The sequence below is a fragment of the Pan troglodytes genome, chromosome X (genome assembly GCF_028858775.2).
Source record: "Pan troglodytes isolate AG18354 chromosome X, NHGRI_mPanTro3-v2.0_pri, whole genome shotgun sequence".
In the NCBI taxonomy this organism is placed as follows: domain Eukaryota; kingdom Metazoa; phylum Chordata; class Mammalia; order Primates; family Hominidae; genus Pan; species Pan troglodytes.
In genome coordinates, this window is record NC_072421.2 from 49255020 (window position 1) to 49270329 (window position 15310).

General features: G+C 52.4%; 2 protein-coding genes across 18 annotated transcripts in view; both read right to left on the reverse strand.

Annotated features, from left to right (window-relative positions):
- Nucleotides 1-1215: 1215 nt before the first annotated feature.
- On the reverse strand, nt 1216-13102 carry KCND1 (potassium voltage-gated channel subfamily D member 1). 2 transcript variants are annotated; one of them, XM_054676826.2, is made up of 8 exons: nt 12838-13102; nt 12466-12719; nt 9876-11118; nt 7484-7646; nt 7301-7384; nt 7118-7216; nt 6595-6845; nt 1216-3039 (listed from the first exon to the last, which is right to left on the reverse strand). In XM_054676826.2, exons 3-8 carry the CDS (start codon nt 10994-10996, stop codon nt 2814-2816), a joined length of 1944 nt encoding a protein of 647 aa, XP_054532801.1. In that variant the 5' UTR covers nt 10997-11118; nt 12466-12719; nt 12838-13102; the 3' UTR covers nt 1216-2813. The 2 variants fall into 2 exon arrangements, with proteins under 2 accessions (XP_054532801.1, XP_016798895.1); XM_016943406.4 differs by lacking the exon at nt 12838-13102 and having other exon boundaries at nt 1605-3039; nt 9876-10950; nt 12466-12706.
- A 1346-nt stretch (nt 13103-14448) lies between these two features.
- Nucleotides 14449-15310, reverse strand: part of GRIPAP1 (GRIP1 associated protein 1) — a 28650-nt gene continuing 27788 nt past the window's right edge. For all 16 annotated transcript variants that reach the window (XM_063804473.1, XM_063804466.1, XM_024353316.2 and 13 more), the window contains one exon: nt 14449-15016. In XM_063804473.1, the coding sequence (XP_063660543.1) occupies nt 14924-15016 (93 nt within the window). In that variant the 3' untranslated portion in view covers nt 14449-14923. The remainder of the gene's footprint in view (nt 15017-15310) is intronic.

The following is a 15310-nucleotide window of genomic DNA, read 5'->3' on the forward strand; positions in this document are numbered from 1 at the left end:
TAAGTAGTGTTTTCTGCTCATGAGACTTAATAGGAGGGGACTTTCACGTTTACCGGGCCTGTTGTGTTCAGGGCTCTGTGCCAAATGCCTATGCACATTATCACATTGAATCTTCTCATGATCATCTCACTCCAGCCCCATATATTTCACTCACTAGACATCTAAAACTGAACTCATGATAGCAATCATGGCTACCCTTCACCAAGTACTTACTATGTACCTAGCACTGAGTGCTGACAGCTTTGATGTTCCCTTTACCAGGGAATAGCACTCCCATCCAGCCGTCGTCCAAGCCAGAAACTGGGAGTCAACCTTGACTGCTCCCTCTTCCTCAACTCCCACATGCCTGTCAATCCCAAGTCCTGCCAATTCTGCCTCCCAAATCTCTAGACTCTCCAATTCTACTGCCACTACTCTGGTCCAAGCCACTGTCCCCTACCACCTGGACTATTATAAAAGCCTCCACCCTACTTTTCTTCCTTCCAGGACTGTTTCTCTATATCCACTCTCCACATCCAGAATGATCATTCTGAAACACAAACTTCATCATGAGTTTTCTGTTTAAGTCTTTAGAGGTCCCCACTATCTTTAGGATGAAGTTTAAAATTCGCGTCATAGCTTCAAAGCTTTTTATTATCTAGCCTACCTCTCCATCCTTCCTCTCCTCACAGCCTCACACTCTCCTCCCCAGCTGGACTGAACTACTTTCAGTTCCCCAAAGGCCTGAGCTCACTCTCCAACCTCCAGGTCATTGCACATGCTGTTCCCTCTGCCCAGAACATTGTATCCTTTCATTTGCTGCCTGGCTAACTCCAACTCATTCCCTGTGTGTTGGCCAGGTTAAGTTCTCCTGCCATCTGCATGCCTCTATAACCCATGGATCTTAGTTCTGCCACACCATGTTGTAATTACTTGTCTGCCTTCCATGCTCAACTATACATCAGAGACAATGTCTACTTTGCCCACCTTTGTATCCCTAGGGCTGGCACATGATGGAAGTTAATAAATATTTGGTGACTAAATGAATTATCCCTATTTCACAGACTAGCAACCTGAGGCAAGAGAAGGTAAGTGATTCTCTCACCCAGGGATTGGAACCCAGATCAACCTGAATCCATGGTCTGTCTGCTCAGTGCTCTATAGAACTCAGCCACACACTAGCCTAGTGTAGCCAGTAGCCCAGAAGAGAGAATGTAGGGGGCGTCCACAAGGAAGGGAAATTCACCAAACAAAGTGATGCTTTTATTAGGGTTAAATTCAGGGTTGTTTGCTGTCAGGAAGCCTGGGTTTAAGCCTCCTCTAACTAACTGTGTGTTTCTCTGGGTCTCAGTTTCCCGATCTGTGAATCAGGAAGCTGGCGCAGATGATATCCAAGGAGGAATGTCTCAGGACCCCCTGGCCTGTCTCACTGGCTGTAGATGAACTCCTCAAACCACACTCTTTCATTTCTCCTGGATCCCCATCTTCCAGAATACATCACCAACCATCCATCTCCCATACCTTGACCCATACCAGCCCTTCTCCTAGCCAAAAGGGATTGAAATCAGAGTGTTTTCAACCCCCAAGCCCAACCCAGCCCCCAAACCCACAGAGCCAGGAGATACTCTCAGTCCTCATCTCTCCTCTCAGGTTTTATTGACTGATGGAAACTACATCTTTGTCAGCCACCAGCTCCATGGGGACAGTGCTGGGGACAGGGAACCTGAGATGATGCCAGATTTCAGCCTGAGAGCAGAGTTCTGGAAGGTGACCCAAGAGGGAGAAGAAAGGAATATGTGAAAAGGAATTGTAGGGGAGGAGGAGGAGGAGAAGTTCCTCCTGTCTCCTATAACTCCCAAAGTTCAGAAACATCCCAGGCTGGAGCCCCTGATGCTTCTGGACTGTTGCCCAAGAACATGGAATCAGCCCATGATCTCCAAATACAGCCCAGCTCTTGCTGGTTGCCAGGCTCTTATCTCAGCCAGTCCAGACTCCAGCCCAACCCAGGAAGGACGCAAACCAGAGGAGAAGAGAGGAGGAGGAGGAGTTAGAGGTGGCCCCTCTGATTAGGGCAGATGTAAATGCTGCAGCAAACTGGTCAGAGGCTTTGCATAATGACACGGCAGCAGCTGCTATTGCTAGAGTTTGCTGGGGGCCCAGCAGAGGACAGGGTTGCAGGGTCCATTTCCAGCAGCCAGGGAAGGGGATGGTAAAATTTGTGCTATCTGAGTGTGTGTTGGGAGAGGCAGCCTGACCCCTCAGGCAAGGCCTGGGGATGGCAGGTCGCTGCAGAGGCCACAGCCCATGAAGCCTGTGTTTGCATTCCAAGCTTCAGAATCTGGGAATTGTTGGGCCAGATGGAGATGAGGACCTCTCGTAGAGGCCAGATCAGAGGTGAGGGTTCTCTTCTCTGAACCTCCAAAGCTCAATATCCCAGCCAGAGGGAGGAGGAAATCTCAACTCTCCTTCTTAGGCTAGAGCTCAGATGTCGGATCAAAGCTTTGCCTTCATCTGAGAGCCCAAGGGGAGGAGCATGCAGGAGTCCAGCTGGGAGAGTGGGGCCAGTCCCAGTGTGCTGGGGCAAGGAGGCCAGGGGCCTGTGGAAGCCCAGTGCTTCAGCTCCCACCAGGAAAAATGTCTGGGGTGGGAGGAAGTTTCCCATTTCCTGGCTACTTCCCCACTATGTGGACCATTTCATGAAACTCCATTGCATAGTTCTCAGTGGGGGGGCAGAAGGGGTGCCCAAGCCTGCCCCTCTCTGCCTCCCAAAAATATGGCTTTGGAAAGGAGTTCCCAAAAATGAAGAGGACCCTCTGAATCAGCAGGCCTACCCCTCACAGGGATGAGATCTTGACAGTCTCGGGGAAGAGGCAAGGGGTACCCAGGCTGGAGTTCCTGAGGGTGCTGCCGGCCCTGCCACCGCCGCCAGGGGAGGAAGGTTGGCTCTCATCTGGGGTGTTGGCAGGAGGGGTAGGGATACTGATAATGGCAGCCACGAAGTCCCGGCTGTCGCAGTTCAGGTCAAGGCTGTCATGGGGCTTGGCATTGAGGCTGGAGCGGCTGTGGACAAGGGTGGAGAAGATGGAAGGCTCTTAAAAAGTTATCTTAGGCCGGGTGCGGTGGCTCATGCCTGTAATCCCAGCACTTTGGGAGGCCGAGGTGAGTGGATCATCTGAGGTCAGGAGTTCAAGACCAGCCTGACCAACATGATGAAACCCCCGTCTCTACTAAATACAAAAAATTAGCTGGGCATGGTGGCGCATGCCTGTAATCCCAGCTACTCGGGAGGTTGAGGCGGGAGAATTGCTTGAACCCGGGAGGCAGAGGTTGCAGTGAGCTGAGATTGCACCACTGCACTCCAGCCTGGGTGACGGAATGAGACTCTGTCTCAACAAAAAAAAAAAAGAAAAAAAGTTATCAGCCGGGTGCCGTGGCTCATGCCTGTAATCCCAGCACTTTGGGAGGCCGAGGTGAGTGGATCATCTGAGGTCAGGAGTTCAAGACCAGCCTGACCAACATGATGAAACCCCCGTCTCTACTAAATACAAAAAATTAGCTGGGCATGGTGGCGCATGCCTGTAATCCCAGCTACTCGGGAGGTTGAGGCGGGAGAATTGCTTGAACCCGGGAGGCAGAGGTTGCAGTGAGCTGAGATTGCACCACTGCACTCCAGCCTGGGTGACGGAATGAGACTCTGTCTCAACAAAAAAAAAAAAGAAAAAAAGTTATCAGCCGGGTGCCGTGGCTCATGCCTGTAATCCCAGCACTTTGGGAGGCCGAGGCGGGCGGATCATGAGATCAGGAGATTGAGACCATCCTGGCTAACGCAGTAAAACCCCATCTCTACTAAAAATACAAAAAATTAGCCAGGCGTGGTGGCAGGCACCTGTAGTCCCAGCTACTCGGGAAGCTGAGGCAGGAGAATGGCGTGAACCCAGGAGGCGGAGCTTGCAGTGAGCTGAGATTGCACCACTGCACTCCAGCCTGGGTGACAGAGTGAGACTCTGTCTCAAAAAAAAAAAAAATTTATACTTGCCACAGCAATCATGGCATTTATTGAGCACCTACTGGGTCCCTGGCACTGTGCTAAGTACTTAAGTACTTCTCCTGCATCCCCAATTATGGTGGTAAAGAGTGAGGACTCTGGAGTCAGATAGTCCTGGGTTCAAATCCTGGTCCCACTTTAACCACTCCAAACCTCTCTCTTCTCTCATCTGTAGCATGGGACGAACACTATCTCCCACCTCATAGGGTTGCTGTGGAGATTAAATGAGATTAAAAATGATACGAAGTGCTCAGAGCAGTGTCTGGAACACAATGAGCATACATATGAAAATGTTATCTCTCATGGTTACTCCTAACAGTGTCCAAGTCCTTACAAACTGTCCATAGTAGGATCTAAGGTGGGACCCTCGCTCCTTTCTGAGTTTGCCTCTTACCAGTCTCCCCCAGCTCACTCTCCTCCACCCATGATAGCTTCCTTGCTATGTCTCTAATGTGGACCCACATCTGCCTCAAGGCCTTTGCACAGGCTGTTCACTCTGCTTAGAAAGCTCTTCCTCTAGTTATCTGCATGGCCCACTCCTTTGCCTCCTTCAGGTCTTGGCTCAGTTGTCACCTCAGTAAAGCCTTCTCTGACCACACTATTAAAACTGCATCACCAGCCAAGAGTGGTGGCTCACACCTGTAATCCCAGCACTCTGGGAGGCCGAGGCAGGTGGACCACCTGAAGGTCAGGAGTTTGAGGCCAGCCTGGCCAACATGGTAAAACCCCATCTCTAGTAAAAATATAAAAAATTGGCCGGGTGCGGTGGCTCATGCCTGTAATCCCAGCACTTTGGGAGGTCAAAGTGGGCAGATCACAAGGTCAAGAGATTGAGACCAGCCTGGCCAACATGGCGAAACCCTGTCTCTACTAAAAATACAAAAATTAGCTGGGCGTGGTGGCGCGCACCTGTAGTCTCAGCTACTTGGGAGGCTAAGGCAGAGAATTGCTTGAACCCGGGAGGCGGAGGTTCCAGTGAGCCAAGATCGCGCCACCGCACTCCAGTCTGGGCGACAGAGCAGGACTCTGTCTCAAAAATAAATAAATAAATAAAAATCAACATAAAAAAATAAAAATATAAAAAACTAGCTGGGTATGGCGGCGGACACCTGTAATCCCAGCCACTTAGGAGGCTGAGGCAGGAGAATCGTCTGAACCCGGGAGGCAGAGGTTGCAGCAGTGAGCCGAGATCACGCCACTGCACTCTAGCCTGGGCAACAAGAGCAAAACTTCGTCTCAAAAAAAAAAAAAAAAAAATGCAGCCGGGCGCGGTGGCTCACGCCTGTAATCCCAGCACTTTGGGAGGCCAAGGCAGGTGGATCATGAGGTCAGGAGATCGATACCATCCTGGCCAACATGGTGAAACCCCGTCTCTACTAAAAATACAAAAATTAGCCGGGTATGGTGGCACGTGCCTGTAGTCCCAGCTACTTGGGAGGCCAAGGCAGGAGAATCGCTTGAACCCGGGAGGCGGAGGTTGCAGTGGGCCGAGATCGCGCCACTGCACTGCAGCCTAGCAACAAGACTCCGTCTAAAAAAAAAAAAAAAAAACTGCATCACCACCCTGCTGTATGCTTTTTTTTTTAGACAGCGTTTCGCTCTTGTTGCCCAAGCTGGAGTGCAATGATGTGATCTCAGTTCACTGGAACCTCCACCTCCCGGGTTCAGGCGATTCTCCTGCCTCAGTCTCCCAAGTAGCTGGGATTACAGGTGCGCGCCACCACACCCAGCTAGTTTTTTGTATTTTTAATAGAAACAGGGTTTCACCATGTTAGTCAGGCTGGTCTCGAACTCCTGACCTGTTATCCACTCGCCTTGGCCTCCCAAAGTGGTGGGATAATAGGCATGAGCCACTGCGCCCGGCCTGCTCTATGCTTTCTAGCCCCCATCCCTGACTGACTTTTCTCCTTGGTGTTTACAGCTGTTGATATGCTATATAATCTGTGTATTTGTTTATTAACTGTCTTATCCCACTAGAATAGAAGTTCCAGAGGACTGGGATACAGGGGCTTCTGTCTGTTCATTCACTGCCACATCCAAGTTGCCTACAACTGTGCCTGCCACACAGTAGGTGCTCAATAAATATTTGGTGAAAGAATGGATGAAGAGGCCAGGCGAGGTGGCTCATGTCTGTAATCCCAGCACTCTGGGAGGCTGAGGCAGGTGGATCACTTGAGGTCAGGAGTTCGAGACTAGCCTGGGTAACATGGCAAAACCTCATCTCTACTAAAAATACAACAATTAGCTGCGCGTGGTGGCGTGTGCCTGTAATACCAGCTACTTGTGAGGCTGAGGCAGGAGAATTGCTTGAACCCAGGAGGTGGAGGCTGCAGCGAGCTGAGATCCCGCCATTGCACTCCAGCCTGGGTGACAGTGAGACTCCGTCTCAAAAAAAAAAAAAAAAAGAATGGATGAAGAATGAGTTCCAGACAAGATAAGCCCAAGCTTCCAGCATGGAGGGGTTTGGGTTCGAGCTTGACTTGCTAGGCCTGGAGTTGTGAAATCTCAGAGCTACTGGTCTAAGCTCTGAGCTTCCCCAGGTGTGGCTAGCAGGTAGGAGGGCTGCTTACCTCTGAGGGGCATGGCTCCTGCGCAGCCCTGCCAGCATGTCCAGCTCCTGCATGCTGCCACGGCTGACTGAGGCAGTGGAGTTGGCAAGGCGGATGGCGCGGCGCTTGGCCCTGCGAGGGCAGCAAGAAGACAGCAGGCTTCCGGGTCCCACTGGCTGGGAAGACACAGAGGTGCTACGGCTGGTGCGGCCACCCGGTGAGACGGCTCCCAGGGCTTCACTGAAGGTGAGCTCGTCTGTGAACTCATGGCACTATGGGCAGAAGGGAGGCAGGGTCACGGGGCATCCCATGGGAGCTGATCCCACCCTCAAGCCTTTGCTCAGGCTGTTTTCTCCTTTCTGGACATTGTTCCCTCTTCCCTTCCCTTGCCCATTCTTCCAGGCTTGGCTCTCCTGTAGCCTCTTCCAGGAAGCTCTGTGTGATTTCCACAATTTGTAGTGAGCCTCCCATCCAAGGGAGAGAGCTGGCATGGCCACAGAGGGACCCCCTCTATTCTGCTATATCACCTCACATTAGGCCTCACCGTTGTCTTCTCTAGACAGTGCAGCAAGTGGTGATGTTGCTGTTCAAAGGCAGAACGGTTCCTGACACAAAGAGCCTGTTCCTCGCCACTGCCGCTGTCCTGGAGTAGATGGAGCAGAGCGATAAGGGCAGCACCTTCCTCCCCGTTATGGCTCACCCCAACCCTATCCAGGTCCCGACCCACCTCAAGGCCCCCATTCTGCTTGTACTGCAGGAAGGCATTGGTGGTACCACTCTTTGCCAATCGGATCCTTGCCAAGCGCACCTTCTGCAGAGAGAGGAGACAAAAGGTCAGGTGGGTAAGCCCCAAAGTAGACTGGCTTGGGGTGTGGGGAGTAGGAGGTGCTCGGATGGAAAGTGCGGTTACCTGCTGTGCTCGGCGCTTGTCAGCCCGCTGGTTCTGGTGGTAGATGCGGCTAAAGTTGGACACAATGACTGGCACAGGCAGGGCAATGACCAAGACGCCACTGAGTGAGCAGATGGACCCGAAAATCTTGCCAGCAATGGTGCTGGGCACCATGTCTCCGTAGCTGGAGCGAGGGGAGGTAGGCCAAGGTCAGGAAAAGTGCCCACCTACCTTTCAGTCCCCCACTCCATCCCATCTAATCCGGACTAGCTCTGTGACCCTGGCCAGGCACTCAAACCTTCTGAGTCCCTCAGTTTCTTGCTCTGTAAAATGCTGGGTGGTCAAGGGAGAAATGGGCCTGGCCCTCAACCCCTACCATCTGCTGCCCCTGTCCAAGCTACATACCAAGCACCTGAGTCAGCTAGAAATCTATGAAAACCAAGCAGAGGGGAGCATGAGGAAGTCACAGGCAGTGAACACAGCCTCCTGGGGAGAGAGTCCCAGCACCACAGGCCAGCCGAAGGGCTTCAAGTCCCCTGGGAGGAGCGTTTTGTTGGTTTTGGCTGCCTCTGTCTTACCTGCTCTATCTAGGTAGGACCCCTTTTCATTCCCCTATAGGGGAATCCTTGAAAACTGTCCACATATGACAAAACAGGGAGGAGCCTTGAAACCCTCCTGCCTTTCTCCATGCCACCCACCTCCCACAGAGACAGAGCAGAGCCAACCTTACTAACTTGTTCACAGAGAGCTCCCCTGAAGATCAGGGAGATTCTGTAACTGACTCGCCCAAGATCACACTGCATACTTTTGTTCTGACCGCAGAACCAATCAGAACTCCTCCAGAGAAACACAGCCTCTGCAGTCTTCAGCCTCTAAGCCTTTTCTCAGGCTGTGCCCTAGGATGGCTGTTCCTTATTTCTGCATTTTCACTCATTTTACGCATTCAGGACTCTGCTCAAAAGTCTTTCCAACTTGGCCATTGCTGGCTCTGTGATGTGTCATCTCAGACCGTGTCCTCAACTGTGAGACATGGGCAGCCATCCACCATCACAGAGTTGTTGTGAGGACTTGAATAGAGTAAAAGCCATCAAAATACTCAGTTCCAGCCCACTGTCAGCGCTCAGTATTTGTTTGTCAGTCTGATCCTGGACCTCCAACCAGAATTGGGGTTTCTACGCTTTAGAAACCCCAAATCAACTTTTTTTTGTACCTCTATGAAGAAACTGAGCAAACCCAATTCATTCAGTCATTCCTTCAACAGATACTGAGCACCAACTGTATACCCAATCCCAGTGATGGAAACTTAGAGAAGGATCACAGCATCTACCCTAGACAGTATCTTTGGAAAGCTCATGAGTTCGATGATTCCATTTGATACTTTTATCCCAACTCTGTTTCTTCTGCAGGGATTGACAAAAAAAAAAAATAATAAAAATGCTGAAAACATCTTGTTCTGGGAAACATCAAGGAATCACAAAGGCTCAGAAGTAGTGCCCCACACAGCAGACAATTCTAGAAGGTTGGGAGACATGGGTCCCCAAAACAGAAAAAGTGCTAGAAAGCCAACACCTATGTATCCTGCACCAGAAACATTCAGAGAACTTTCACAACTATGATGTCATTGAATCCTCTCTAGATGATGAAGGGATCAGCATTTCCCATTTTACAGAGGGGAAAACTGAGGCCATGAGAAAACGACATCAACAGAAAGAGAGCAGCTAAGACAATCCTTGAACCCAAGTCTCCTGACCTAGAAAATCAAGGCATTGTCAGAGCTGGGAGGGATCTGAAGAATTAAGTCCAGCTCCCTCAGTTTGTACAGATGAGCAAACTGAAGCTCAAAAAGAGAAAGAGGCCAGGCGTGGTGGCTCACACCTGTAATCCTGGCACTTTGGGAGGCCAAGGCAGGCGGATCACCTGAGGTCAGGAGTTTGAGACCAGCCTGGCCAACACGGTGAAACCCCGTCTCTACTAAAAATACAAAAATTAGCTGGGCATGGTGGCGTGTACCTGTAATCCCAGCTACTTGGGAGTCTGAGGCGGGAGAATCACTTGAACCCAGGAAGCAGAGGTTGCAGTGAGCTGAGATCTTGCCACTGTACTCCAGCCTGGGCGACAGAGTAAGACTCCATTTAAAAAGAAAGAAAGAAAGAAAGAAAGAAAGAAAGAAAGAAAGAAAGAAAGAAAGAAAGAAAGAAAGAAAGAAAGAAAGAAAGAAAGAAAGAAAGAAAGAAAGAAAGAAAGAAAGAAAAGAGAAAGGAAGGAAGGAAGGAAGGAAAAGAAAAGAAAGAAAGGAAGGAAGGAAAGAAAGAAAGAAAGAAAGAAAGAAAGAAAGATCATTCCTTTAAACTTCCTAATTTTACAGAAAGGGTGAGTGTAATCGGGCAGCCCCCAACGCAGAGTCCACACTCACCCAAGCGTGGTCATGGTGACAATGGTATACCAGAAGGCCGCAGGGATGCTTGTAAAGTTGGTCTTGTTTGTGCCCTTCTCAGCATAAAACATGACAGTGGCAAAGATGATGATGGCCATGGTTAGGGAAAAGAGGAGAAAGCCCAGCTCAGAGGCACAGCTCTTGAGTGTGTAGCCCAGAATCCTCAAGCCCTGTGAGTGCCTGGAGAACTTGAAGATGCGAAACACCCGGAACACACGCAGGGTGACAAAGGCGCCAGAGACATCGTCGTTCTTGGGCACCAAAAGCCCAATGTAGTAGGGCAGGATGGCCACCACGTCGATGAGGCTCATGACACTCCGCAGGAAGCGGCAACGGCTGGGGGCGGCAAACAGCCGCAGGAGGTATTCACCTGTGAATATGAGTACACAGGCTGTGTCCATGCAGAAAAAGGCCTGTGGGAAGCGCTCGCCACAGGGCTGCTCCCTTGAGGACCTGCGTGCAGAGCCGCGGCATGGGATGGTCTCCACCACATTGGCGATGACCGACACGGCGATGAAGAAGCCGGTCACATAGTAGAAAACGAGGGCTGCGGTGCTCGTGTGTGGATTCTCGAAGGCCCGCCAGAGCCGCTGCCGCAGGGAGCTGCCTGCTGGCAGGGCTGGGCCGTCCCCGGCCTGCTCTGCCTCCTCGTCCTCTGCCAGGCGCTCGGCATTCTCCTTCTTTCGGTCCCGATACTCTTCAAGGCAGCAGTCACCGACTAGCTCGGGAACCAGGCCGTAGAAAGCCAGCTCTTCGTCGAAGGCCTGGATGCACTCCTGCCGTGGGCAGTGCAGCCGCCCCGTTCGGTAGAAGTTCAGCACATGGCGGAACATGTCAGGGTCGCGATCGAAAAAGTACTCGCCTGAGTCAGCATCGTAGAAGAATTCCTTCTCCGAGCTGCCCAGCAAGGTATCTGGGTAGCGGTCCAGCGTATTCTTCCAAGTCTCAAAGCGCCGTCCGCTCACGTTCACCACCAGAACCTCATCTCCTCGAGATGCCTTCACCCCCGGTGCCGGGGGCAGGGGTTGCTGGGCCAGGGGCAGCCAGCCCACTGCTGCTGCCCGGGCAAAAGGCAGCCACGTGGCCAGGCCTGCCGCCATCGTGCCACTCCCCAAGCCCAGGGAGACTTAGTGAGGGTGGCGTTTAGGAGAATGTGGCTGTCTCCAGGATGGTGGGGGCTTGGAGACACCTTGAGCCACCCGAACAAGGAAACTGGGGGTGTCTAGAGAGGCCAAGAGGAAGCAGGAGGAAGAACTAAAGAGATGGGAAGGAGTCTGGGGGACATTTACAGAACCTAGGTGGGGCCTGGGCAATGTTCTGAGGGACTGAGAAGGGCCTTGGGGACATGGAGAAGAGCAGAAAAGGGGTGTGGGGATGGGGCCAAGAAGGAGCTGAGGGAGGGTTTAGAGAGACTGAGATGATTCTAAAGGAGTCAGCCTGTGCCTGAGAGGTGTCTGGGGGCGTCTAGAGGGGCCAAGAAACACGTGGGGAATTCTCTGCACTCTCAAGAGTCTCAGGGAAGGCAGAAGAGCCTGGAATTCCTTTGCAGTGGTGGAGAGGAGACTGGGGCATCCAGAGGGGTAGAAATGGGACCAGAGGTGCTTGAAAGAGACTGAGAGTGCCTGGAAGTGGGGGTTCTAGAGGGGCTGAGACAGGTGAGGAGGGTTGTCCACACCCTCAAGACTTCTAGGGGAAGCATAAGAGGGTTAGACCCCCCTCATGGATCTGGAAAGGGAGCTGGTGCATCTTGAGGGGTGGCTGTGGATCCAGGAGGTTGTAAAGAGGCTGAAAGGTGTCTTGGGACTGCCTAGAGTTGCCAAGAATAGCCCGGGGGGGTGTCTATACTCTACAGGAGTTCTGGGGAAGAAAGGAGAGGCCAGAGCCTCCTAGTAGGGCTGGAGAGGGGAAGGGGTTATCTAAAGGGGTAGACAGGGGGCTGGGTTATTTTTTGAGAGGCTGAGAGTTATCTGGGGGAGGTGGGTATCTAGGGGGGCCAAGAAAGCCTGGTCGACACTCTCAGGAGTTCTACAGGGAGGAAAAAGGGGCCTGGGGAATTCCAAGGGGCCGGGACTCAAATGTTAGGAAGTTGGGCACAATCCCAGAGCACCCAGGGGATCTATGAAGACTAAATAAGAGGAAGGGTGTTAACCCCAAAATGGGATTAAGAGGGGGTGGGGTGTTGAAAGGGAGTTGGGTGTGTCTCCAGGGAGGGGGGCTCCTGGGCTTTGCAGGAAGCTGGCAGGAGAGGCCGGGAGAAGGCTGGGTCCCACCGTTGGGGGCAAGTCTGGGGAAACCACACCCCGAGGGGCTGGCGGTGTGTGCTGGGCAGTGGCAGTAGCAGCAGCGGCAGCAGGAGGAAGAGAAGCAACCACAGCCAGGCATAGGAGAGAAGGTGGCATAGGCAGAGGGAGGGTGCGGGGTCCCTGGAAGGAGGCCTGGGAAGGGCAAGGTCCAGTGGGACCCCTGGGGACTATCCCAGGATGGGTTAGGGCGTGGGGGCTGGACCAGGGAAGGATGAGGACAGCGCTAGTGGTGGTCCCCCTCCCCCTCCCTCTCGGGGCGTCCTCACCTGTGTCCCTGCTGCAGGAGCAGCAACAGCGGTGGGGCTGGGGGTACGAAACACCCCAGCTCCTGGCCCCCTCTGCAGAGCTGCCTGAGTTCTCCTCCTCTGGCTCTCTCTCCCCGCCCCTCCGAGCTTGCCGGGAGATGGAGAGGCAGGGAGGGGCCTCGTGGCTCCCTGAGCCCCCTCCCCTAGGACAGCCAGAGAGGGACCCTGGGGAGACTCCGCCTCCTACAAAGCTGGTTGGGCCTCAGTCGCGTCATCTGGAAAATGGGGGTGGCAGGGAACTTCGCCAATTCTCTCCACCTCCTTCCTGGACTCCCCTCTCTTCCTGCCCAGCTCCTACCCGCTCTGCCCCCAAGGGCCCCCACCCCCACTCGCCTGAATCAGCAGCACTTAGCAGATCCGATCGATGGGAAGGCGTCTGTTAATGGCCCCAGAGCGGAGTGCCACAGGGAATGATGCAGCGCTGTCCCTTCCCTGCCCCCCAGACTGTGGAAAGGCAGGAGAGCCAGGAGTCGGGGGTAATTGCTGGGGAGTGTTTCTCTAGATGGCCAAGCTTCCGAAGCCGCCCCCTTGAGGGGCGCAGCATGGGTTACAGCCCCAGCTCTAAGACTTCGGCTGTGGGACTGGAGCACGGGACTTCCTGTTTTTAGATATGAAATGAGGGTAAAGGGAATGTAGAGGGGGACAATCCAGGTCCCACCCCCCTACCATCTCAGGCAGGCCCCACTCCGAGGGGGTAGTCTCTCTTATCTGTCCATATCCAGTGGCCTCAAATCACACCTCCTCCGCTAGAGGGCTCTGCTTCTGGATGGCAGGAGCACTGATTATGGAATGCCTCTGGCTAGCTATGGGTGGGTTCAAACCCCAGCTTTGCCACTGACTTGCTGCATCCTTGAGCAAGTGACTTGCATTGTTTCCTCAGTTGTCAGATGGAGAGACGTATCCCAACTTGATAGCGTCATTTGGAGCATTACATGATGTGAAAGGTGATAGCACTGGACACAGCACACACCGGGGATGCTTAATCTTAATTAAAGGAGTGTGATGACAGGGGCACTGTAATGCAGGGCCAGGCCTAGCCTTTCACCCAAGATTTACCCACCCGTGTAAACTTCCAATTGCCCATTTGGCACACTCCTGATTTGTCCATTTCTACATCCATTCCTCCACCTACCCATCCACCCATTCTCCCACCCACACAATCAATTCCTCTATCCATCCCTCCACCCACCCATCTGTCCACTTAGTCGTTAATCTACCCACCCACTCATTCATCCATTTGTAAGTTCACCCCATTTGGCTGTTTGCCAATCTGTATGTATCCATCCTCTGCCCATCTCTTCCCACCCGGAACACATGCAGGGTGACATCCTCTGCCCATCTCTGTCCATACATAGCTCCACTCGTCATTTCTTCTCCCACTCTTTACCCTTCCCATTCATTAGCTCATCTACCCATCCATCCATTCCCCTAACCATTGGTCCATTTACTCCTAACCTGTCCATAAACCCATCCATCCACCTGTCTACCTAAATCATCCACCCATCCATTTGTCCATAGACCTATTATCCATCTGTCCATTTACATCTCTACTATCCATCCTCTATCCACCTACCAATCTATCTACCCATTTATTCATCCAACCACCTATCCATCCATCCATTTATTTCCCAATCTATCCATCATCAGTCCATGCAACCGTTCACTTATTCATCCATCGGTCCATCCAACCACTTATCCATCCTCCCGTCTGTCTACTCATCTATACCCACAATCCCATACATGTCTACCCATGTACATATCTGCAGGTATTTCAACTCCACTCAGTTTGAGGGGCTGGTCAGCAGTAAATGGAGACAGGCTGGATGAGGGTGGGGAAAAGAGAGTAACGTTGCAGCCAGAGACCTCCCTCCCTATTCCAATGGTGTAAACCTCCCCGCCCCCAGCATATTCCTCCTGGTTGAAAAGAACGAGACGAGACAGTCAGTGGGTGGGCCCGTCTGGCCAGATGGTATTTTGGCTGCACAGCCTTTACACACACACACACACACACACGTGTTGCTAGAACGCTGAACATGGACCACACACCCACCCAGCATCCCCAATCCCAAATGCAGAGTAGCCAGGCTCCAGACATAAATTAAAAAATAAAATAAAATAAAATAAAAAAGAGTTGGTCTCTGGGAAGGAGAGCTCATGCAGAGATGAAGACAGAAGCCCTTGGGAGCCAGGACCAAGAAGAAGGAGAAATCCCTGCCCCTTCCCTCAGGATCCCCACTCCCTGGTGGCCTCTGCCCTAAGACAGGATCATTAACACTAACCATCAGGCCTCTAGCCCCTTTAATGTCCAGTCTCCCAAGCTATTTGATTTTGGCTCCAGCCCTCATTTTTCCACCACAGCCCAAGGGAATGGCATCCTAGGGGGTAGAAAGGGGAGGAGGTGGGTGCAGCCTGCAGGTCTTTAGCTGGTTTCTCCTGGCTCTAGGTCTGGGTCAGGAGGCCCCACGCACTCCTTGCTGAGCCGCACAATTTCCTGGGACAGAACTTCCATATCCTAAGAAACAAATGAACCATCAGGGGCCAGAGAAGGGGACAGGCTGCTCCCTTGCCAAACGTAGGGTATCATCTGTGATTTCCCTCACACCCTTTCATTAATCAATGCTCAGCTGTGTCTGGTCTGGGATGAGAAGTACTTGGAGAAGCTCACAGCACCCCCAACAGTGGGCAGGGCTCAGAAAAGTCATGAGGATGGGTGGGGAGCTACAGATAATGGGAGTGGGATGCCTCCTGTGGCATGGTGCTGCTGCAGGATACACCACCACTCTGGCCACCTGCTCTTCTAAGTGTG

What these genes read in the sequence shown, in the direction of transcription:
- KCND1 (XM_054676826.2), bottom strand. Translation starts at nt 10,996, where the DNA reads ATGGCGGCAGGCCTGGCCACGTGGCTGCCTTTTGCCCGGGCAGCAGCA. An exon ending in GTCACCATGACCACGCTTGG is followed by an intron (nt 7,647 to 9,875) that starts GTGAGTGTGGAC and finishes CCCTCGCTCCAG; the next exon opens with CTACGGAGACATGGTGCCCA. An exon ending in ACAAGCGCCGAGCACAGCAG is followed by an intron (nt 7,385 to 7,483) that starts GTAACCGCACTT and finishes CTCTCTCTGCAG; the next exon opens with AAGGTGCGCTTGGCAAGGAT.